This window comes from Rutilus rutilus (genome assembly GCF_951802725.1).
Source record: "Rutilus rutilus genome assembly, chromosome: 1".
NCBI classification, from domain to species: Eukaryota; Metazoa; Chordata; class Actinopteri; order Cypriniformes; family Leuciscidae; genus Rutilus; species Rutilus rutilus.
In genome coordinates, this window is record NC_140209.1 from 73582287 (window position 1) to 73607721 (window position 25435).

The window sequence follows — 25435 nt, forward strand, 5'->3', positions numbered from 1 at the left end:
GCGGCTCGCGAGCCGGCCGTGACAGTTAAACTCATTAAACAATCAGAAATGATTAAGACCATTCGGTTATTTTACATGGCAATATATTTGTCTGTAACTCACTTTATTTTATAGATTGTTTTTGCTGTTGTTGATGATAACTCCGCATTCTTCATTATTGTCTTAAATAAGTATGGATGTTCTTCATCTGTGTAAAATGGTGTCATCTCCAGGTGATGCTGAAGGATTGAGTGTTTCCAGAAAGCAGTGCTGATCAGTTTTCAGTGTCAGTTTAGCTGCAGTATGTCAGAGGAAAGAGGAAAGGACTCTCTCTCTCAGATGAGTCTCTCAGAGAAACACAGGTAAGACTGCGTCTGTTTTCATCAGTTTAAACTCTACTGGACTTTGTGTTTCCCTGTCAATAACACAACTTTAAGCATATTTGCACATGCTTTGCACAATTTCTATATTTAACTTCTTAAATTAACTCTGACATTGTCTATAAAGCCCTGTTTGCTCTATAGAAAATATCACAGTTAATAATTTGTTAATAACCTTCTAGACGCTGAATTAATCCAAATAAATGACTTCAGTTTTTAGATCAATTATTGACAGACATTAGGAAACAACTATACACTTAATTTAATTCAAGTATGCTAACACAACTGTGTCACACAGACATTTCTGCTCTCTATTTCTGTCAATAAACAAAAACTTGAAATGTTCTCATAAATTAGAGTGAAGTATTTTTTAACATATTAAATCTCTCTCATGTATGTTAAAGAAATCGTTAAACTAATGTGAGCCAGTAAAATAAAGTAGTAGTTAACTATAAAACAGTAAGTTGTGTGAGTGTGTGTATTTCTGTGGAGGATTAGATTAAGACACAGATGTGTTTCACACACAGTTGATCCTCCTTTACTAAAGTGTTTTCTCTCTCTCTCTGTTCTTTGTGTCATCAGTGTAAGATCAGGCTCACATGTGTCCAGCTCTGTGTCTCTGAAGAGTGATCAGTCTAAAGGTAGAGTACCAAACTTCAGTGAGAAAACGCCATCATCTAATAAAAGGTATTTTGTGTTTACATTACATTATATTGTTGTATTATTTGTCTACAGTGGTGTATATAAATGAACTTGACTGAAGAAAACAATAAGTCTCAATAAAACTCAATTCCTGAGAACCTTATAAAAAAAACTCATTCCAGTAACACAATTACACAGGCAGCCACAAGGAGGCACAAATACACTATGGAAAATAGATCATGAAACTAAACATGTATATATGTTTATCCATCCGACTGTAGTCATAAATGGACAAATGCACAGCTATACTGCATTTAATTACTATTTGCAACATTAAACCTTTTCAAATGAGACTAAAGTATCTCCTGTAGTAAAGTGTTTTCTCTCTGTTCTTTGTGTCATCAGTGTAAGATCAGGCTCACATGTGTCCAGCTCTGTGTCTCTGAAGAGTGATCGGTCTAAAGGTAGAGTACCAAACTTCAGTGAGAAAACACCATCATCTAATAAAAGGTATTTCATAAGTTTAAAAATTTTTGTCACACGTTGTCTGTGTTTAAAAGCTGTATCAGCGAATATCAATCATGAAACATTTTTAGATCCAATATTTATCATTATTTATCATTGAATCATTTATCATGATATTTATCATTGAATACTCTGATAAATATTTGATCTGATAAATATTTATCAGAGTATTCACAGCTAATGCTTTTTCTCTTTCTGTGAAATTTTGCCTGGAAAATCAGTATTTATTTGATTTATTTGATTACAGGCTTCAATATGAGACATTAGACTCAGACGTTCAGACTCACAGGAACCACGAGAATTTCAAACACAATCTTCTAGGAATCTTCCAGGTAGGAAAACACATTTTTATAAATGTTTAATATTCTAACAAACAAATATGTTATTGAACAAAGACATTTGATTTAATTCCTCCAGATCCATTTTTTCCTTTGAAGCACTTATATATTTTTTATTTTTCTATCTGTTAAAAATATCAGCTGGTTAACATGTTAGTGTTTTAACTGGATTTTTTAAATAGATATTATAGTTATTGAATAAATTGTGTTGACCAAATGTAGATGTACAATTTGGTTTAAATTGTGTCTGTTTTCTTACTTTTGTTTGTAGGATCTTGAGAGCAAAATAATCACGTTTCTGAAGAATGAGCTGGAGAAGTTTAAGAAAATATTACAAAAGGAGAACACAGAACACTTTGTGAAGGACTTTATTGAGAACAGATCCAGTATCAAAGAATCAGCTCTTGATCTCACACTACATTACCTGAGAGAGATGAAGCAAGATGAAGATGCTGATATTCTAGAAGGTAAGAGACTCATGATCATCTGTCAGATTGTCTCTTATAAATGTAGGAGAGAAAATGAAGACTAAAACTATCTATTTTCTGTTCCTGTGTTTAGATAAGCTGCTCTTCATTCCTCAACTGAAATCTGGCCTAAAGAAGAAGTATCAATGTGTGTTTGAAGGAATTGCGAAGCAAGGTGACTCCACACTTCTGAATAACATCTACACAGATCTCTATATCACTCAGGGCGGCAGTGAACAGGTCAATACTGAACATGAGGTGAGACAGATTGAAGTTGCTTCCAGGCGTCATGAAGCACAAGAGATACAGGTTAAATGCACAAATTTGTTTGAAGCTCCTGAACAAGACAAGGAGATCCAGACTGTACTGACAAAAGGAGTCGCTGGCATCGGGAAATCAGTCTCTGTGCAAAAGTTTGTTCTGGACTGGGCTGAAGGAAAAGAAAATCAAGATATCAGCTTCATATTTCCTCTTCCATTCAGAGAGATGAACTTAATGGAGAAAGAAAAACTGAGTTTGATGAACCTTGTAACTAAATTTTTCCCAGAGACAAAAGGACTGAACCTTACAAGAAGGAATCAGTTCAAAGTGCTCTTCATCCTTGATGGACTGGACGAATGTCGCCTTCCTCTGAAGTTTGATTGTAATGAGACGTGGAGTGATGTATCGTCACCAGCCTCTCTGGATGTTCTCCTAATGAACCTCATGAAGGGAAAACTGCTTCCTTCTGCTCTCATCTGGATCACCACCAGACCAGCAGCTGCCAGTAAGATTCCTCCTGACTGTATCGACCGGCTGACAGAGATACGAGGATTCAGTGACGCACAGAAGCAAGAGTACTTCAAAAAAAGATTCACCGATGAGAATCAGGCCAACACAATCCTAGATCACATTAAACAATCAAAGAGTCTCTTTATCATGTGCCACATCCCAGTCTTCTGCTGGATTTCAGCCACGGTTCTCCAGAACATTCTGGAGGAGAAAAGAAATAATGATGTGAAAAACACTCAGGCTGATGCGATCTCTAAAACACTGCAGGAATCAAACACAGTAGACACTCCCAAGACTCTGACACAAATGTACACACACTTTCTCCGCTTTCAGATCCAGCAGAGCCGCCGAAAGTATGATGGAGAATACACACCAGATGTTTCCTGGGATAAAGACGCCATCCTTTCACTGGGGAAACTGGCATTTCATCAGCTGGAAAGAAACAACCTGATCTTCTATGACACAGACCTGGAAGCCTGTGGTATTGACGTCTATAAGGCATCAGTGTACTCAGGCATGTGTACCCAGATCTTTAAGGAGGAAACAGGGATCGTTCTTGGTACCATGTACTGCTTTGTTCACTTGAGCATTCAAGAGTTTATTGCAGCCCTTTATGCACATCTGTTTCTAGACATCAACAAGACAAGTGTGTTTGATCATGAGTCTACAGAACAGGAAAACAGAAATGAAACCATGATTGATTTTCTCAAGACTGCAGTGGACAAGGCGCTCGAGAGTGACAATGGACACCTGGACCTTTTCCTTCGCTTCCTCCTCGGTCTGTCACTCCAGTCCAATCGAGGACTCTTACGAGGTCTGTTGACACAGCAAGACGGCAGTGACCAGAGCAACAAGGAAATAGTTCAGTACATCAAGCAGAAATTAGAAGATAATCTTCCTGCAGAGAGATCCATCAATCTGTTCTACTGTCTGAATGAACTGAATGACCAAACTCTGGTGAAAGAGATTCAGACCCACCTTAGCAAAGGAAGTCTCTCATCTGGTGACCTTTCACCTGCCCAGTGGTCTGCTGTAGCCTTTGTGTTGTTGACATCAGAGGAGGAGCTGGAGGAGTTTGAGCTTCAGAAATTCAAGAAATCAGACGAGTGTCTCATTAGATTATCGGCAGTCATCAAAACCTCCAGAAGAGCTCTGTAAGTCTTTTAATATATTTTGTCATGTTTTGCTCTCATCTGAAAAATGTCTACATTACTCTATAGTGATTCCTCATCATGAACATGAACTTATTCCTATAAAGCCTGACATATGAAATAATAGTCTGATTTTATTTTATTTTATTTTTTTATTTAAGTTTATCAAACCTTTAGAAAAAAAATAAAAGACCATGTAAAAATGTTTGCATGTTTGTCTTGTATCATATGATACACCAGACTTTAATGACTTGTATAGAATTATATATTAGCTCATACTCATACTTCTGGAAAAATAATTGGGGAAATAATGTGGGGGAAATAATGTAATTTGGTACAGATGTTATTTATATTGCCAACAAGTGAGATGAAATTCTGAAAGGTTATAATATAAAACATTGAGATTTTTATAAAACAGGCTTAAATAAAGTACATATATATTACCACATCATATATTAGTTGTCCCTGTCACGTGTCAGCGTTTGTTTGGACTTTCAGTTCGAGTTTTGCTTGGTTCCTATTTGCCTTTCTATGGTTACCGTCATTATCAGTTCAGTTATGTCACCTGTTTAGTCATCATCGTCATTAGTGGTCGACCGATATATCGCCAAGGCCGATATATCGACCGATATTTGGCACTTTTAAAATATCGGCATCGGCCGATACGTTTTTCTGATTGGCGATGTGTTGGAAGCAGGACTTTTATTTTGACGGCGCTCCAGACTTTTATTTTGACGGGCGGTGCTGAGAACACCAGCGCCTGAGAAGAGAACACCAGCGCCTGATCACACAGCGCTCACTTACATTCTCCGTCTTCATTAGTTTACAATCTCTGTCAGTCATATCTAATACTTTGTTAGACAGAACTGGTAAACAAAGAAAGTAAATGGTATGCGAAAAAGTAAAGTGTTGCTTTTATATTATTTGTAACAGAAAAGGCAAACAATCAGGCTAAAATACTTTCTCATTTACTCGTCAACATTCAGCAAATGCGCATCTTTCTCATTTAAACAAATCTCTGAATATCTAATAAACATTTAATATCACAAACCTTGCAGATTTAATGGAATCCAGCTGTGATATCTTGTAAGGTGTGCATTTGTAGCCTGATAAACGTGTGACTGCGAGTGACGGTCGAGTGAAGTGAGTGAATGCAAACAGAAGATCAGCTTCACAGGAGACGCGATCGAAAAACTTTAAATCCTTCATATTAAAATATGCTGTGCTATATCCACTGTGTCATATTCATATAGTTTTCACTGTGTGCTGTATGTAATATTAGCGTTACCTTGACTTTATTTGCAAAAATATGATTACCAGTGCGCACGATATTACCAGATTACTGAGTGCCCTGTTACAGTGTTTGCTTCCTTTTTATTAACATATTCATATATTTTTAAACAATTACTTTATTTGTGAAAAATACTGTAATAGGATTGCAGATTCAAGAAGTTGCCATCTAAGCATGTTTATTTTAACCCTCTGGGGTCTGAGCTGTTTTCTGGGTCCTGGAGGTGTTCTGACATGCTCTGACATTTGTGCTTATTTCTGTTACTTGTGACATTTTCATGGCTAAAGTCTGATTACACTGTATTCAGCACAAACTCTGCTACAATAATATATCAGCAGCATGTATGTAAAAGTTTGTAGTTTTGAGATAATGACATTTATGCGTGGTTTGTGAAAATACAAAAAAAAATTGTCACTGAAATAAGGTCATGAAACCCATACTGATTATTTCTTCACAAGACTTTTGAAAATTGTATGACGTAGCCTAGAATATTTGCTCTAAAACTATGTGAAAATCACCCTGACTGCTCATTCAGAGAAGACAATGTATTGATTTAAAATTTCTAAGACGTGTTTTGTGTGAAAAAGCAATATGTGAAGGGGCGGATCATCTCATTAATATGCAAGCTTTTCACACCTGAGAAAGACAAAGACACTCCCTAATGGCCCTATTAGGAGTTAACAGGCCCTGTCATTCTGAGCAACCTTGCACAAAGAATGAGGAGATTTAAAAAAGAATGGCTTTTTGATTGGATTTATTTACAACACAACATAATCCAAATATGCACAACAAATGACAAAAAAGCACTTATTGAAAACAATGATCCAAAGACAGAGACCTTTCTGCCATTCCTAAAAACATTGTACATACCTTTCATTTCCAAGGTGTTTGATTTTCACTTTACCATGTTCATGTACAGAGATTTATGTCAGTGGCATCTGGTCCCTGAAAAAAAAAAAAAAAAGTGAACATACTGATATCAAGAGAAATATGGAATATAGTTCTAAAATGTATTGGGAATAAATTTTAGATTTTTCTGGTTAAAATTGCTTTTTAAAATTCACAGAATACACACACACATACACACACACACACACACACACACACACAAATGTTTCCAACAGTATATAATATAATGAACACCAGGTTTGTTGTGCCTTGTAAGCAGTAGGCTATGCACAGTGCGTTTCAAACGCGATCGCGCTCCAAATATGATACATTCAAAACCAGAGCTCGCTCCAAATATGATACATTCAAAACCAGAGCTCGCTCCAAAATATGAAACATTATGGTTACCATATTATACATATCTATGTTTGAGCAGATATCCACAAACACAGTAACAGTAAACACGGGTCTAAATATAATATTCACCATATATCTAGCAACAGTTCAACTGCAATGTGAAATTTATGCAACAATAACAAACTAATATTTAAGAATTTCTTACCTAACATCTTTCTTGTCTTCAAATCGCGTTCTTCTTCTTCTGAGGTAAAGCCAATGTAAGCTCACGGCACGTCTTTCAAACTCGACGAAAAGCAGAGACTTGTGAAGTTTGTTGGTGCTTTGTTTTTGAGGTAATGAGCGCGTTCGCGTTCCATGTGGAGATTTGCATGTGAATGTCTTTTGCGCTCGTAGGCGTGGTCAAATAAAAAAATAATTAGGAAGCGTTTGAGAAGCTGGACATCTTGTTGGTTTTATACAAATTACTTAAACATAGAATATTTGTTTTCAGTTTGAATCTGATCATTTAAAAGTACACACTTAAATGTTTATAAAGGTATATGGCTCATAAATGTGTGACAAGTATTCGCTGAGTTTGGTTTCAGTTTATAGACGTGCTCAAGAAAAAAAAGTTCACCGCGACGGAGAGGCAGAACGCACACCTTGTTTATTTTCTTTATTTTACAAAAGCACAATGTTTTTATTTGATTGTAAGTGGACACATACAAAAGTAGAAATATCACAGATTATTTTTTTATATTTATTTTTTCTGTATGACCATAAATGACGGAGTAATTTAAGTTTATAGTGCTACAATGTGAAGAAAATCCAGCAAAATGCGCGGGCGCGTTTGTCGACCTCAGAGGGTTAACGATTTGTTTTCTAATTTATTTAAAATGGATAAAATATTGATTAAAATAAATATAAAGTATATAATAATAATATCAGCTTTACATCGGCTATCGGCCATCCTGCTCTCTAAGATATCAGCATCGGCCATCGGCCATCAAAAAACCAATATCGGTCGACCACTAATCGTCATCTATCTCACCTGTGTTCTGTTAATCAGTGTAATCTGTGTTTGTATTTAAGTTCCATTCTGTTCAGTCAGTCCTTGTCCAAACTCCGTCGTATTTAGTGTGTGTGAACCTTTTGCCCGTCTTCTATGTACCTGTATTATTTATATTGTGAGCAAAAGTTTGCATTGGAACTTTAGATTCTCCTTCGTCTTCTTCTGCCTGCACCACATCGTGACAGTCCCTCTGTATCTCCTAGTAATGAGACATTTTAAATGCTTATTTTTATCAGTAATTCTGTAGTTTAATGTAATAATAATGTAATGTAATATGTAGATTGAGAGATTTACAAATAAACATTTATCAAAAGCCTGTTCATTCTACAAAAAAAGTTCAAAATGTTTTTTTTTCAATGTTTTTTTTATTTAGTAAATATTAAGTAAAATTAACTATAAATGTAATTTCAGTAATTGTTATGGGTGCTTTTTTACTATCTTTAAATTAATGATATATCACCCATTGATCACCCTGCTCTCTAAGATATCGGCATCAGTCGTTGGTTAAACTTAATCTTGAAATAATACAAATACAATTTCTTAGGTTCTTAGGTTTAAGTAATCTTAGCTTTACTTAAATCATTAAAGATTTTATAACAAAAAGACATGTACATGTGAATGAAGGCATTTTTAGAATTATAGTGAAAGGCCTTTAACTTGCCATAAAACTGTGAACTGTCTCATCTAATAGTGTCAGTGCAATCAAGTCAAGTCAATAATATTGTTGAATTTTAAGTGTCCCCAACTAAGCAAGCCAGAGGCAACAGTGGCAAGAACCCAAACTCCATCAGGTGACAGAAATAGAGAAGAAATCCTATAGCTATAAATCTTAACGCAAATATTTTATCTAGGAAATTTGTCACTGAATAAAAAATGCTAATGTACTGGAAATAGTATTTTTTTGTAGATGAATGCTGTTTGAATGCATTGTATGCTGTTTATGTAAAAAAAAAAAAAGGAAAATGTATTTAATATTTGCTTATAGAAAATGTATTGTATGTGTGCCATCTAATTCTGTGTTGTGATTTATTGTAGGTTAAATGATTGTAACTTAACAGAAAAAAGCTGTTCAGCTCTGGCTGCAGTTCTTGGATCAGATACCAATCTGAAAGAGCTGAACATGAACAATAATAATCAGCAGGATTCAGGAGTGAAGCTGCTCTGCACTGGACTGAAGAATATAAATTGTAAATTGGAGATACTGAGGTAAGTTGAGCCACAGGAGTCACATGACTAAAGTAAGGTGCAATGACTGACAGGACGATGCCAGATTCAAAAAGTTATAAATAAAAGTTGCATTTCTTTGTTTCCCCCTGAGGCCGGCTGTCGCACCGGCACGATAGGCTCGTTTTTTTCCTTATCAGTACAACAGAGACGAAAAATACTCTGTTGATTTTGATCTTACATACTTGTGTTTTACATCACTTGATCCTGTTAAGTGTGTATTATTTTTGTGTATACTCACAATAAAAACAAAGTGTTGTGCTTTTTGCCAAATAAAGAAAAATAAACATGATGCGAGTTCTGCTTTCTCTCTGTCAGTGTAGTCCATTCTGAAACGCATCCGAAAATGAACTGTAACTCAGCGAATACTCAGTCAAACAGGCATACAGACACACAGGCATGAAGCTCGAATTCTCTTCTTTTAAATGAAGTAATTTTTATATAAAAAAATATTCTCAGTTTATGTAATATGTATGAAAAGAGAGAGATGTCAGTCGTTCTCATCTCAGCTCATTAAGTTTTAATGTGACCCCGCCCATGGAGAGCGTGCGCTATTTAAACGCAAATGTGAGGCGATCCCATACAGACCTGTGAAACGCCCACATCAGCTGGATAACACACACCGCGAGTTCACTTTCAGAACGCTTGTACTTTACGACGCTGTGAGGAATAATACTATCTTGATAATAATCCTGGAAAATTTACCTCAGAAGTGCTGGAAGTTTCATTTCGAGTAGCAAAGGGATCCGGCTGAGGAATAAGTCAGTTCTATATCTGCTTTGTTCTAATCGCAAGTGTCTGTACACGCTGAATGAATGAACGCACAGATGCGTGCTGTTATGTAGCTACAGCTGGCAAAAAGACTGTTTAAATATGAATCGCGTTTCTATGTATGAATGAATGAACGCACAGATGCGCGCTGTTATGTAGCTACAGCTGGCAAAAAGACTGTTTAAATATGAATCGCGTTTCTATGTATGAATGAATGAACGCACAGATGCGCGCTGTTGTGTAGCTACAGCTGGCAAAAAGACTGTTTAAATATGAATCGCGTTTCTATGTATGAATGAATGAACGCACAGATGCGCGCTGTTATGTAGCTACAGCTGGCAAAAAGACTGTTTAAATATAAATCGCGTTTCTGTGTGTGAATGAATGAACAGCTTTTACCAAACTCTATTGCTATACTGAGATGAGTAAAAATCGGATAGATTATATAAGCTTATTTGATGTGGCAGTATTTTACAGTAAAAACTATAATGTTGTCAATTTCTGCTCATATGAATTGAATTACGTATGATAAAATGTATACTTTAGTTTTTACAAAGAAAGATTACACTGGAAATATTGATACAATTTTAATTGTTGTTGTAATTGTATAACCTTTTTAATAAAATAGCCAAAAAAAAAAAAAAGTATATATATGTGACCCATCACGGAAACCAGTGACACAAGTCGGCAGCACAACTTTTGAGCAAAATGAGAAAGAAGCGTTTTTTTTCAAAATTGGTGATTTTCGTTTTTTTGCAGAATCTGTTAGTTGAGATCACGAAGAAGGGAACAGCGTGGCTACTTAGGCTATTTAAAAAATTCTGATTTCAAAATTCAATGAAGATGGACGCCAATAACATTACGATGTCCAGCAATTGATTTAAATAGAAGGTTACATGGGGTTTAATTTGTCGTTTAATGAGATGTAGCCTAATACCGCCTATTTAACCAACGTGTATCTTAATGGTCCAGTGGGAGAGCTTTCGCCAACGGTGTCAGAGGATCTTGGTTCGAATCCGCCCTCGTATAGGTTTTTTTTTTTCTCGTAGAGTTTTTTTCTCTCATCAAAACCGATTATGTTCATCAGTGGTTGTATATCAAGCAGGGACACGCAAACGTTTGCATTATGCTTTGTGGTTTCACCAGAACGAATAGAGAGTATCCGTAACGCAACGGATTGAATCGCGCGTCCGAGTAAAGACAGTGCGGTGTGTGCGCGAGCCACACGAGAAAAACTGTATCCGCACCACTGATCGCAGCGGAAACGAGCACTTTGATCACTTGATTTAAAAAAACATTTCAGCGCTAGTCTCTTATTTAAAAAACGAACGGGGACGAAAAGTGGTGGGGACAATATCGACCCTGGCAAAAAGTGGTGGGAACTTGTCCCATCCGCAAATTACGCCTATGCCTATTTCCATAGTTTATTGCTTATTATTTATCATTAGCAAAAGTTTGTTTCATGTTGCACGAGTACACCGAAGAAAATTCCTAGTCTGTGAAACCTTTCATTGACAATGGCAATAAAATCTATCCTGATTCTGATTCATACTTGGATTCATACTCATACTGTATATATATATATATATATATATATATATATAGCCTATCACATAGCACATCCTGTTTTTGATTTGAACATTGTCTAGAGTTTATCTTATTATTTTATTCAGTGTACATAAGAGTTGCCTATACAGTTTTATCGGTAGATGCTAAGAGACATTTATTTATATATTACCTGTTTGCCAATTTTTTTTTTTTTTTTTTTGGTGGCACATTTTCCTAACCTTTTTGATGACCTGATTTTCCTGACCTGTAAAGCACAGGGGGGAGCTTTACAGGGGGTATGGTTTATCTAAATGATATGTAAATGAGCCCTGTGTTTTTTGAGTGCCTACCTTCAAATGGCCACAACTTCTCCAAATATTATCAGATTTCCATGTGTTACACATCGTTGGAAAGCTTGGAGACTACACTTTCAGAATCTGTGAATAACTCAAAATGCCCCAGAACCGACTTGTGTCCCTACTTTCCGTGATCGGTCACATATACATATATATATATATATATATACATACAAGGATAGATGTAAACAAAATCTTAAAAGGTCAATATAAGCCTTCTCTTTAAATAATTTTATTATGCTTTATTAGTGACACATTTGGGTAGAGAATATATTCCAAATCTGAAAATACAGTATGAGAACAATTAACTGCTCAATTACTAGAAATGTTTACCTTGGATATTATACAATTTGCAAGCACAATTTGTGGAAAAAACAACAACAACTGTGAACCAATTATATATATATATTGTCCTTGCATTTTTTCTTGTGGCTCAGTCACACACCTGAATGAAAGGCTCATTACGTATGCAGCCTGATTATGCGGGGGCCCATCGTCTCCTCAGGTGTGAATCACGCCCACCCGCATATTGCCTTTCCAAACAAAAAGTGTCGTACAAAATTTAAATCAATGTATTGTTTTATGTGAATGATTAGGAAGGATGATTTTCACATCATTTTGAAGAAAAAACTCTAGGCGACAAAATGCATTATTCAGAAGTCTTATTGACACATATTTAGTATGTGTTTTGTGGTCTTATTTCAGACATTTTCATTTTTTGTTTTTTCAATAACCATGCATAAACATTATTTTCTCAAAAATACAAACATGTACATACATGTTGCTCACATATTATGGTAGCCCTGTTTGTGCTAAATAGAGTGTAATTACACCTTTGCCATTAATATGTTTATAAGCAACTGAAAAAAGCACAAATGTAAGAGCATGTCAGAACATCTCAAGGACCCCAAAAACACCTTAGACCCCAGAGGGTTAATGAGCTCCCGCATAAAGCTTTCTAACACAAAACACGTCGTAAAAATTTTAAATCAATATATTGTCTTATCTGAATGAGCAGTCAGGGTGATTTTCACATAGTTTTAGAGCAAATATTCTAGGCTACGTGATACAATTTTCAAAAGTCTTGTGAAGAAATAATCAGTATGGGTTTCATGAGCTTATTTCAGTGAGAATTTTTTTTTGTATTTTTACAAACCACGCATAAATGTCATTATCTCAAAACTACAAACTTTGACACACATGCTGCTGATATATTATTGTAGCAGAGTTTGTGCTGAATACAGTGTAATTAGACTTTAGCCATGAAAATGTCACAAGTAACAGAAATAAGCACAAATGTCAGAGCATGTCAGAACACCTCCAGGGCCCAGAAAACAGCTCAGACTCCAGAGGGTTAAGATTGTATATAATTGTAATATATTTTAGTGCTTTTGAGGGAGCTGTGTATCTTTGATTCTGCTTTCAGCTTTGCAGCTAGTCTCGACCAAACACTTCCTGTAGTTTATGAGTGTTTTACACCAGTATTAAGGTATTTTGGTCCGTTTGTCTCACTCAGTGGCTTAAAAAGTGGGTATGTGCTATATGCGGCGCATAGGGGCGCAGCACCATGCGATGGTAAAATAAATAAATAATTACAATTCTTTTTTTAGGTATTTTCTATATGTAGCTGCTGTTGTGCATTTCTAAATCATTTCTGCATTTCATCAATGTTATATAACATTTTAGAGGACTAACAGGCTAGAGTAGGCGCCCTCATAAGATTCCATCATAGAATTTTGACATTGAAGATATCGCGAGCGTAATATTGCGAGGGGCGCCGTGAGCACTGAGCGAACAGGTACGAGTAGTGAATTGTCGTTGAAAAAGATGGATAAAGCAAAAAAACTGTCGGGGCTAAAGATAGAAAAAGAAAGAGGGAAAGTGAGATGGCATGTCAAGGGATACCAAAAGCAGGTAAATAAGTGGATGGTGAAAGGCAACAGGTAGGATTTAAAGTAGGGCTGAACGATATTCTGTTTTAACATCAACATTGCGATGTGCGCATGAGCGATAGTCACATCGCTGGAACATGCGATGTGAAGGGTAGTAGCACCCATGGTGTATTAAGAGAAAGGTAGCACCAGGGTAGCACACAGTAAACACGAGTTTGTTGTATGTCTTGTTGCTGGGGTCACATGCACGTTCCGCGTGCCTGCACAGTGATTGATTCGCTGTGCTGCTGCTCACTGCTCACAGCCAACATTCACATCTTAACAGATGTTTGTTTGTTCATTAGGCTATAATTCCTCAAAATAAGTAAAAAAAAATCTTATTCTCTCTCTCTCCCTCTCTCCCTCTCTCTCTCTCTCTCTCTCTCTCTCTCTCTCTCTCTCTATATATATTTTCGGTGCTGATGCAGTGACGCGTTCATGTAAACGGCACCTAAAAGCTGTCACAAGGAACCAGCAAAAGTAATTATTATGAGTATGTAAAATATTGCAATGAGACATTTTAATTGTTTATTAAAGGTGAACTAAGTAACTTTTTTACCTTAACTGAACAGCTTCGGAGTCATTGGAATGGTTATATTACTTATTTCGGGTTGAATGGTGGTCGTTTCGCACCCCCCTGGTGCCCGTGAGCGGAAAATTCGCACTTGCAACTTTGAGACGGCGGGCCGCCGGCCGCCGCGGCAGGAAGTATCGCGTGATATCAGGTCTCGCGATGTAAACAATTGCTTTACGGCCAAAAGAAATCTGCTAAAATGCTGTCATTATTGCGCTCCTTCACGCTGTTCGAACCCGAATGAAGAAGACGTTTTAAAGAATATCCCATCTGCTTTGATGTCGTTGATCTACTAGCCTCTGGTGTCTGAGAATCACCAAAGAGTTTTTACAACAGTGTTGTCAAATATCTATTCCGAAGCTGTGGGGGGAGCTCTAGAGAGAAACCTGCGAGCAAGAAGCGAGAATACAGCGAAGAAATCCCGAAGCTACTGAGTGCTGCTTTAATAAACAAGTGTTTTCTGTGTCGGCTGCAAAGATGAAGTTGACGATATTGACTCGCGATCTTCGCAGTAGTGAACGCGCTGGAGAGAAATGCACATTTCATATGGATTACATAGTTTTATGTTGTTTTGAATGGTTCTGTTTAAAAGTAGAGATTTCTGTAGATGATAGATATATATATATTTTTTTTTTTTTTTGGTGTGTGAGGTGAGTAGGCTACCTTATACGCTGAGTTTCAGTTCATGGATGATAGCTTAAGCTCCAGTTCAGGCGCTGGCGTCGTGATTATCTATTGTCTGCTATATTTACTTTCTATTTATTAAATCTAGGAAATTGGATAATGAAACACTGATTAAAATTAAGATACAATTAATACAAAACTAAATTTGCTTTAAAGAAAAGCTTTGTGCTTTCTGTTTGAGGTCTCTGTGAAAGTTTTAAAGCAGTCTTATAGCCTGGATTGATGGCTCGCAATATCGCAATATATATCATTGGGGAAAAAAATATCGCAATGTAATTTTTTCCCAATATCGTGCAGCCCTAATTTAAAGTGTGATGTCTGTGCTTGGAGGCTTTCAAATATTCATGTTAACAGACATTAGCGCTCTAAAGTTCTCTGAAGTGTGGCTGAAAAAGCCTAGTAAAACTTTAAATAACCATTGAATCAAATTAACATGTTATTCTTATCTGTGAAATAAGCATGTAACCCGTTTCAACTCCACCACTCAAAGAATTGTTAAATTGTTCTCCAAATTTGTTGCTTCATACCCCTCTGACACTGGGTAGTTGCGCACCTGGTCTCACTCATCCTTGCAAAGCTGCTTCAGCTCAGTGACATTTGTAGGCTTTCCAACATGAGCTGTGTTTCAAGTCCTTCCACAGCATTTTAATGGAATTTTCCGACCATTTTCAGATCATAGACTTTCAGAGTTGTACAGTTTTAGTTAATTGCAATCTTGAAAGGGATGTTGATGTCTAACATATTAAAGTTCACTGAGCCTTTTGTTTGCCTCCATATTCAATTGTCGGTTTTTGCAACTGACTTTCAATACATTTGTATGAAGAATAAAATTAAATTCAGTTTAAGGATTTATATTGTTCAGGTTTAACTGATTAATCAGCTGAATGTTTTGCTCTCTGTTCTAGACTCTCTAACTGCAGTTTGACAGAAGAAGGTTATAAAGATCTGGTTTTAGCTCTGAGATCAAACCCTTCACACCTGATAGAGCTGGATCTCACAGGAAATGATCCTGGACAATCAGGAGTGAAAGAGCTCAATGATTTACTGCAGGATCCAGACTGTCAACTGAAGACACTGAGGTGAGACGGGATCAAATAATTTACTGAATTAGCTATATGCAGGCTAAATATTCATAACTAATATATTATTTTAGTTATATAATAAGCTGTACAATTTGTTGCATCAAAATGATCAAGATCAGATCAGATTCTGCAGGTTCTGTCATGATGATGATAACCGTCAACACAGTTTAGTTGTGATACGAGCTACAGGTCAAATAGACATTATGGGTCAGCATATGTGTGCTGACATTCAGGAGTATACCTTGATAAGTAACAATAATAGTTTTCCATCAAGCCCAGATTCACTGCATCTCTCTGCACCAGGTCTATGAGTCTCCAGATGTTCTCAAACATGCAGTTTCACAAGCCAGTTTTCTCTGTGCTGACGTTTCTCACTCCTCCTGCTTTAAAGACAGAAAGATCTTAATTTCACACTTATTTAAATGTTTAAAGAAAAATTTGACATCTAAATAACTAACTTAAGCTTGTCTTTAAAACAATAATTACGTTTTTTATCGTATCAATCATTTTTTGTAATGCAGTGGACATTTAGTTGATACCTGAATTGCCTCTTCTGCAGGTTTGTGAGTCCTGCTGCTGAGGAAGCCTGTCAGTATGTGAATAGAGTTGTGGGTATAAACCCGTTACTCCAGAGAGAGCTGAATCTGAGTGGACATAAACTAGGAGACACACGAGTGAATCAGATCGCTGCTCTACTGCAGGATAAACACTGTCAACTCAACACACTGACGTGAGTATTGCTCATTTATTTATTATATTACTTTTAAGCATTTTTTCCCTCAGTCACACAGAGCCAGAACAATTTAAAGTAATAAAATTAAACAGTCAATTAAACTATTAAGCTGCAACCCCACTTTTGAAAAATCCCCAGAATGTCACATGATTATGGCACTTTTTCATGTGTTCCATGACTAAAGCTGCGTCCGAAATCTAGGTACTACGTTTAAATTAGAACGTTCTTCGCAACCCTTAAAAAAGTACGCTCTATATAGTATGAATACGGGTAGTATGAATGGAGTCCGGACGTACTACATGCGTTAAAAACATGCGCAAAAATTTAAAGAGCCCATTCCACTGACTGCACCAACTTAGAGCAATGTTTTTAGTTCTTCTTTCTGCTTTCGTCTGCGTTTTTACGTCGTTCGTGCTCACAATTCAGAGGAGTCATCGGTCAGCTCGCAGATCACGCCTTTGTCGAGAGCTTTTGTGTAATTTCTCAATTAAGTTAAATATCATTTAGCCAATACATTTTACCTCAAAAAAAAAAAAAAAAAAAAAAAAAAAAACACACACATAAACCTGTGAACAATGACAGATGTTGATTTTTGGTAAGGAAAAAGTAATTTATTTGCTTGTGATATTACCATCAATTAATAAACATGAATGAATCAATAGTATGCGTGTGTGTATCTCTGTTGATTCATTCATGCAATATCACAAGCAGTGTGTGTGTGTGTGTGTGTATATATATATATATTAGAGCCCGACCGATATGGATTTTTGGGGGCCGATGCCGATATTAACTCGAAAAGAGCCGATTTATAAGCCGATATTTTGATTTTGAAAATAAACTGGATATTAGACCCATTTCCTATAAACTGGACTTACACAACATTCAATAGCAAAATATCTGCCTGTTCTATGTATGTGGGCTGTATAAACCATTTTCCAGAAGGGATTATGTTAAAAAAAAGCCTTAGATTACAGTCTCAATGACTAAACAATTGCACATCAAAAGTATATATTTTTTAATGATCAAAAAACAGTCTGGTTTTAAACATTTAACACTTTTACTTACTTCCAGTTGAAGCTGGTTCTCTTACGAGAGGTTCTCTCGTATTGCGTAAGCTAGCTTACGCTGCGGGAAAGTCTCCTTTCACGAGATACTGAAGCCAAAAATTATCCTAATTTTTTAAAACTTGTCAACGCAGTGCGGCAGCCTGCAGACCTAGGGCAAGCGAATCGTGTGCCTATTGGCTGCTCTGCGGCAACTGCAGCAGCCTATGGCTGAGCCTTGCGCGTGACGTCACGTCCAATGAGCGCGCTTGGCGCGCTTAGTGCGTCACAGCCCGTCATTAGGGGTGTGGCTTAGCGTATATAAGCAAGGAACAGAGGCTGCTTCGCTGATTTCTGTCTCTTCAGCGAAGCTCTTCGCATCGCTGATATCCGAGGAAGCCGCCGTTGAATCCAGCGACCAGCACGCCGAGGATCTCAGCCTGAGGACGCCGGCCGCTCGCCGCCTTCAGCCTTCCCTGCCTGCTGCGCCATCCGGCACATATATCCTTTTCTGCTCTGTGTTGTGTGTGTGTGTGTCCGCCGCGACACACTTGCATCTAAAAGAGCGCGAGGCGTTGTTTCAAATGCCTCGCACATCCTGTGGCTCGTGCAGAGCCTCGCTCAGCGACGGAGACCGCCACGTGCTGTGCGCTCTCTGCCTGGGTTTTGACCACGCTGTTCGCGCTCTCTCCGAGGGCGGCTGCGAACAGTGTGAGGAGTTACCGATGTCGACCCTACGGGCTCGACTCGCTAAACTTGAAGAAACTCCATCTTCTCCGGCCGCTTCTTCCGGGCCACGTAAGAAGAAACGTCGCTCTCAAAGGCCGCCGGAACTGGACGCTACAGCTGAGCGCTCGCCGGAACCTCTCCCGCGAGCCTCGCTCTCTCCTTCCCCCCCACCCTTCTCCGACGCGCAGCGGCCGGCCACTGCCCGCACTGCCGTCGCCCTGGGGGACGATGCAGATGATGCCGCTGACAGCTGCTCTCTGCTCGCGTCTGACAGCGAGGAGTGGTCGGGCTCGCACCGCTCCGCCCCCTCGACTCTGGAGTCTTCTCGAACCCGCGCTAGTGTTGACGCAGAGCTTCTCCGCCTCCTCACTTTAGCGGTCGAGAGAATGGGACTGGATTGGTCCCCACCTAAGGAGCCGGAGCCCAATCGCCTCGACGGGTTTTTTCTGCCTAGCCGCCGCCCTGCGCCTGCCTCTAGGTCAGCACCCTTCCTGCCTGAGCTCCACGCCGAGCTCTCTAAGTCCTGGAACGCTCCGTTCTCCACCAGACTCCGCTCGCCAGTCTCCTCGGCTCTCTCCCAGGTGGACGGAGCCGCCGAGAACGGCTATAACGGCATCCCCGCCGTTGAGGATGCTGTGGCAACGCACCTTTGCCCGCCGTCTGCTAGATGGCGCTCAAAGTCTGCCCTGCCGTCTAAAGCCTGCAGGACCACCTCAGCTCTCGCCGGCCGCGCTTTCGCCGCCTCCGGCCAGGCTGCTTCCGCCCTGCACTCAATGGCTATTCTTCAGATCCTTCAAGCCGACCTCCTCCGTGAACTGGACGAGAAGGGCTCGGATCAGTCTGCCTTTACCGATCTGCGCAGCGCTACGGATCTCGCGCTGCGCGCTACCAAGACCGCTGCTCAAGCCATCGGCAGATCCATGGCCGCGCTCACCGTCATCGACAGACATCTCTGGTTGACGCTCGCGGACATGAGTGAGTCAGAGCGCGCTGTGTTTCTCAACGCACCACTCTCGCCCACCGGCCTCTTTGGCCCTGCGGTCAGCGGAATTGTGGATTGGTTCTCTGAAGTACAGAAGGCTTCGCAGGCGATGGACCTCTTCCTGCCCCGCCGTTCGAGCTCAGCCACAGGCCGCCCTCAAACTCAGCCTCCTGTGCGCAGCTCTAACCAGCGCTCTTCCAAGCCTCCCAGCGCTTCGCAGCGACGCCAGGGCAATCGCCCCAGGTCGCGCTCGACCAGCCGTCACAGACCGCCGCCCCCACGGGGCCCGCGGTCCAAGATCGTGTTGAAGCCCGAGCCCGCGAAGTCCTCCTAGCATCCGCAAGGAGGAAAAGATGGTTGAGTCCCGCTACGGCCGGACCGCCATCAAAACGCACAGCTCTGTCAGTCCCCTATGTTCAGGCTACTGCAGCAGCACACACCGCAGCCAACGAGCCAGTATTAACACTCGCTCGCCTGCACACAAACGCCGTTTTCACGGCGACCCAGATAAATCTCAAAAAGAGTATAAGTGCTTTAAGTGTAGAAAATGTGCCCACACCCATGTGCTCACTGCTTCACACAAGTACAATCCCCATGGTAACGCGCCCAGAGCGCTCTCTCATAAAGCGGCCACACACCGCTCGAGTTCTAAATGTAGTAAATGTGCCCACACTTCCGTGCTCACAACTACTCGCTGCTCGCTCTGTCACTCAGTTACCTCAATTTGCCACGGCTCAAGCCGCAGGGGTATTAAGTATAGAAAAAGTGCCCACTCCCGTGTGCTCACTGCCTCACACAGACCAGGTTCCCATGGCAACGCGTCCAGAGCGCTATCTCTTAAAGCGGAAACTTTCCGCTCGAGCATCAAGTGTAGGAAATGTGCCCACAGCCCTGTGCTCACACCTGCCCACTGCCCGCTCTGCCAGACAGGTTGCAAACCTCATAAAGCCCCCAAACACTGGCCGTGTCATAAGTGCAAATCCCGCGCCAGCTCACGAGCACGCGCGCCCACTTTCAGACACCATAATCCCCACGCCGCTCTCGCGCCTGGGATGTTTGACAGCAGTTCACGCTCCATCGTCCGAGATCGAGCTACTAAATTCTGCACAGTCGGCCAGCCCTGTTCTTCTGCCCTCGTGTCCGAGCATCGGCGGCGCGCGCGCCGCCCCGTCTTCTCTGATACAGGTTCCCCATCCCGCGCAACGCGGCGATCTGAACCCAGAGACCATTCGACCCCTAGCCATGCATGCAAAAGCATGGGAGGCTATTCAGGGCGCGTCAGAATGGGTGCTCAACACCATAAGACACGGTTATTCGCTCCAATTTGCTCGTCGCCCTCCGCGCTTTCTAGCGCAGACGGAAACGAAAGTGAGTTTGGAAACAGCACATCTGCTTCAAGCAGAGATAACAAAGCTGCTGCGAAAAGGGGCCATAGAACAGGTACATCCTTCCCTGAGCGAGTCAGGCTTTTACAGCCGTTACTTCCTCGTTCCCAAGAAGGACGGAGCATTAAGACCTATTTTAGATCTGAGACATCTGAACAAGGCTCTCATGAGACGGCCGTTCAGGATGATTACAACCAGACAGATCCTCGCGCAAATTCGCCCAGGAGACTGGTTTATCTCTCTCGATCTGAAAGACGCTTATTTCCAGATCCAGATAACTCCCCGTCACAGGCCATTTTTGAGATTCGCCTTCGACGGTCGAGCTTATCAATACACAGTCCTGCCGTTCGGCCTGTCTTTAGCACCCCGTACATTTACGAAATGCATGGACACGGCTCTCGCTCCCCTGAGGAGTCAGGGAATGCGAATTCTGAACTACTTGGACGATTGGCTCGTTCTAGCGCAGTCAGAGACAGAACTTGTGTCTCACAGAACAGCGTTACTCGACCACCTGGAGGGTCTGGGTCTAGCGGTCAACTGGACCAAGAGCTCGCTCTCGCCCCGGCAGTCGATTTCCTTTCTCGGAATAGAACTGGACTCGGTGGCGATGACGGCCAGATTGTCAGAGCAGCGCGCGCGCCGCATCCAGCGCCTCGCTGCATCCTTCAAAGAAGGCAACCGGGTTCCCCTGAAGGCATTCCAGCGCATTCTGGGGCATATGGCCTCAGCTGCAGCGGTTCTTCAGCTGGGTTTACTGCGCATGCGCCCGCTTCAACGCTGGCTGAGAACGCGCGTATCCCATCGAGCCTGGGCGACCGGCGGCTCGCTAATCAGAGTGACTCAGGTCTGTGTCTCAGCCCTGCAGCCCTGGCTAGCAGCCGAATGGTATCACACAGGAGTGAATATGGGAGTGGTTTCACACCGGAAAGTTGTCTCGACAGACGCGTCCAACCTAGGTTGGGGAGCGCTCTTCGAAGGCAGACCGGTCTTTGGCCACTGGTCAGACCAGGAGAATCTCCTACACATAAACTGTCTAGAGATGCTCGCGGTCGAGAAAGCGCTCATGCACTTCCTCCCTTTCCTCCATGGTCACCATGTTCTAGTCCGCACGGACAACACTTCAGTAGTGGCCTATGTGAACCGCCAGGGCGGTGTCAGATCAAAGCAACTCTGCGCCCTGACGGAACGCCTCCTCGTATGGGCTCAGCACTCTCTGCGCTCTCTGAGAGCATCGCATGTGCCTGGCCATCTGAACGAGGGCCCCGACAGACTGTCCAGGGACAATGTTCCCCCTGGGGAGTGGTCTCTACACCCCCAAATAGTCCAGTCGCTGTGGCGCCGCTTTGGCAGAGCGAAAGTCGACCTCTTTGCGTCAAAAGACAACGCGCACTGCCCAGCGTTCTTTTCAAAGAGCGAGGACGCGCTGGCCCAGTCTTGGCCCAGCGGCCCGCTATATGCCTTTCCACCAGTCTCTCTGCTGCCTCAGGTTATCGAGAGAGTCAGGAAAGCGCGCCACACAGTGCTCCTCATAGCCCCGTTCTGGGAGAACCAAGCTTGGTTCCCGGAACTCATACAATTGGCAGACTCAGCCCCTTGGCCGATTCCGGTGCGGAGAGACCTTCTCTCTCAAGCCCGCGGCTCGATTTGGCATCCCCACCCAGAGCACTGGTCTCTGCATGCGTGGAGCCTCAACAATTACATGCTGATCTACCAGAAGGGGTGATGAACACGATCATACAATCTAGAGCCCCCTCCACGAGGCGGCTCTACACGTCTAAATGGTCTGTGTTTAACAAATGGTGCACTACCAAAGGGCTCAATCCACAGACATGTGGGGTCTCGCAAGTATTGTGCTTCCTTCAAGAGCTACTGGACGCGGGCAGGTCCCCCTCCACGCTCAAAGTCTATGTCGCGGCCATTTCAGCGCTCTCTGTTTCAGAGCCGGGCCGCGCATTAGGAAGGAACGAGTTTGTCATCCGCTTCCTTAGAGGAGCCAGGAGGATGAACCCCCCGCGACCCCCTTCGGTTCCTATGTGGGATCTTTCACTGGTCTTAGACGCACTGAAAGCACATCCCTTTGAACCCTTAGAAACTGTGGATATGAAATACCTCACGCTCAAAACCGTTTTTCTGATAGCTCTGTCTTCAGTAAAACGTGTGGGAGACCTTCACGCGTTATCCACTAACGCTGCGTGCCTCGAGTTCGGACCCAATGACTCTAAAGTTATTCTCAGACCGAGGCATGGGTACGTCCCAAAAACTTTGGGCACTCCCTTCAGAGCGCAGGTCATTTCCCTTTCAGCCCTGCCGAATACTGGCTGCGAGGCAGATAGTCACCTCCTCTGCCCAGTTAGGGCGCTGAGAAGCTATATTTCGCGCTCCGCCGCCTTCAGGCGTTCAGAGCAGCTTTTTGTTTCGTTTGGTGGGCGCACCAAGGGTCTCGCCGCCTCGAAACACACTCTGTCCAGATGGATAGTCGATGCTATCGCAGCTGCTTACGCATCTAAAAACCTGCAGTGCCCCTTGGGCATTCGGGCACACTCCACCAGAGGCATGGCCTCATCGTGGGCGTGGTCCAGTGGGATTCCCATTCATGACATTTGTGCAGCGGCAGGCTGGGCCTCCCCCTCCACATTTGTTAGGTTTTACAACCTGGAAGTTCCCGCCTTGCAGGCCAAAGTGCTATCAGTCTAAGTCTCGCGTAAGCCAGCCCACTGTCTGTGCGCGGGCTACGCTGCTGATTTAGCTCTACTGGTTGAGCTGCACTATATGGAAGTGTTAGTTGGACCGGCTGTGCCGCTCCCTGCCCCATATTATGTGCTTGTGTACTGTGGTATCTTGGCCGCCCAGCTCCGCTTCGCGTTCCCTGGGCTCCCCATGGGACTCATTCAGGATGCTGGGCGCGCGCACGGCGTTGACAAAGGTGTTCCCGCAGCATAAGCTAGCTTACGCAATACGAGAGAACCTCTCGTAAGAGAACGTACTCGGTTACTAACGTAACCTCGGTTCTCTCTAGAGAGGGAACGAGTATTGCGTAACCCGCCGTGCTCTCGCCACGAGCTCATTTTCGCTTCATGCGACAGAAACCAGCGAAGCAGCCTCTGTTCCTTGCTTATATACGCTAAGCCACACCCCTAATGACGGGCTGTGACGCACTAAGCGCGCCAAGCGCGCTCATTGGACGTGACGTCACGCGCAAGGCTCAGCCATAGGCTGCTGCAGTTGCCGCAGAGCAGCCAATAGGCACGCGATTCGCTTGCCCTAGGTCTGCAGGCTGCCGCACTGCGTTGACAAGTTTTAAAAAATTAGGATAATTTTTGGCTTCAGTATCTCGTGAAAGGAGACTTTCCCGCAGCGTAAGCTAGCTTACGCAATACTCGTTCCCTCTCTAGAGAGAACCGAGGTTACGTTAGTAACCGAGTACGTTTTAACAGTCTGTGTACTGTAAATAAATTATAATTACTAAAGTTAAAGTAAAAGAGCTATACCAAACAAATTCAATATTCCAAAAAACCATGTCAATGAATTGAAAATTAGAGAATCATTTTCAATCATCAGTTGCTGCCTGCCTTCTAAAACCTACTATTTAGCGATCTAAATCCATTATGTGACTCGTTAATGCTGCGGCTGAACGACAGTCTGCAACGTGTTTACTATTACTACTGTCTCTTTAAGAGCTGCGCGCAACGCGTCTAATATACACGCATTTGACAAGCAGATTTTCTCTCAATTTTCTCTCAAGTTTGCTTTCACTTTAGACATCACCGACTTTGTTTATGTAAACCTTGTGTGTATTTGACAGTATTAGCACAATAAGACTCGAAAGATAACTTAGTCCAGCGCTGGTAGACAGGCTTTTAGTGCATGTGAGCTTCACATGATGTACGCGCTGAGAAACACATGTTAGAACAGCGCATCAGCACGCGAATTAAATGTTTAACCGACAAGGCATCAAAGCACATGCAAATTATGAACTTTTATGAACTGCAGTGTCCCTTTCCGCTGCGTTAACATTTTATGTGAATATACGTTGCATTGTTCAGTATGATGGGCGCCAGAATAGCAACTGACAGAATGCGCGATACTACGATATTTCTTCAAAAGCAGATCGTGGAGACATTTTAATCGTCCACGATCAAAAATCGTCATATCGTACACCCCTACCATGAACACACATCACCGATGATCTCACTCGCGGATAACTGGTTCTCTCTGCCCGAGCCCGACTCTCTCTGGATCAGCAGGTTGCAGGATGTGTGGCGCGTTTATACACGAGTGTTGCCAACAGGGACGGTGTAGAGTGCCCTCTGGTGGACAAACTATACAACGCCAACACTCATGACATGGTTGAAGGGTGTTTCGTCCGTTTTTATTTTATTTTTGAAATATTCATTTATCGGCCATTACAAATGCCGATACCGATAGTTTGGAAAATGCCTAATATCGGCCGATAATACCGGCCGGCCGATAATACCGGCCGGCCGATAAATCGGTCGGGCTCTAATATATATATGTATATATATATATACACATGTAGGGTAACGCACTGA

General features: G+C 41.8%; 2 protein-coding genes across 2 annotated transcripts in view; both read left to right on the forward strand.

Annotated features, from left to right (window-relative positions):
- Positions 1 to 25435, forward strand: part of LOC311305800 (uncharacterized protein) — a 1224369-nt gene that overhangs the window by 217855 nt on the left and 981079 nt on the right. The gene's annotated exons all lie outside the window — the stretch shown is intronic.
- The window catches only part of LOC311305896 (protein NLRC3-like), a 39965-nt gene that overhangs the window by 7581 nt on the left and 6949 nt on the right, over positions 1 to 25435 (forward strand). The window contains exons 2-10 of the mRNA XM_084433870.1: positions 213 to 341; positions 942 to 1046; positions 1407 to 1511; positions 1774 to 1858; positions 2136 to 2331; positions 2426 to 4256; positions 8879 to 9049; positions 15837 to 16010; positions 16573 to 16743. Coding sequence (XP_084289996.1) covers positions 283 to 341; positions 942 to 1046; positions 1407 to 1511; positions 1774 to 1858; positions 2136 to 2331; positions 2426 to 4256; positions 8879 to 9049; positions 15837 to 16010; positions 16573 to 16743 — 2897 coding nt within the window. The 5' untranslated portion in view covers positions 213 to 282. The remainder of the gene's footprint in view (positions 1 to 212; positions 342 to 941; positions 1047 to 1406; positions 1512 to 1773; positions 1859 to 2135; positions 2332 to 2425; positions 4257 to 8878; positions 9050 to 15836; positions 16011 to 16572; positions 16744 to 25435) is intronic.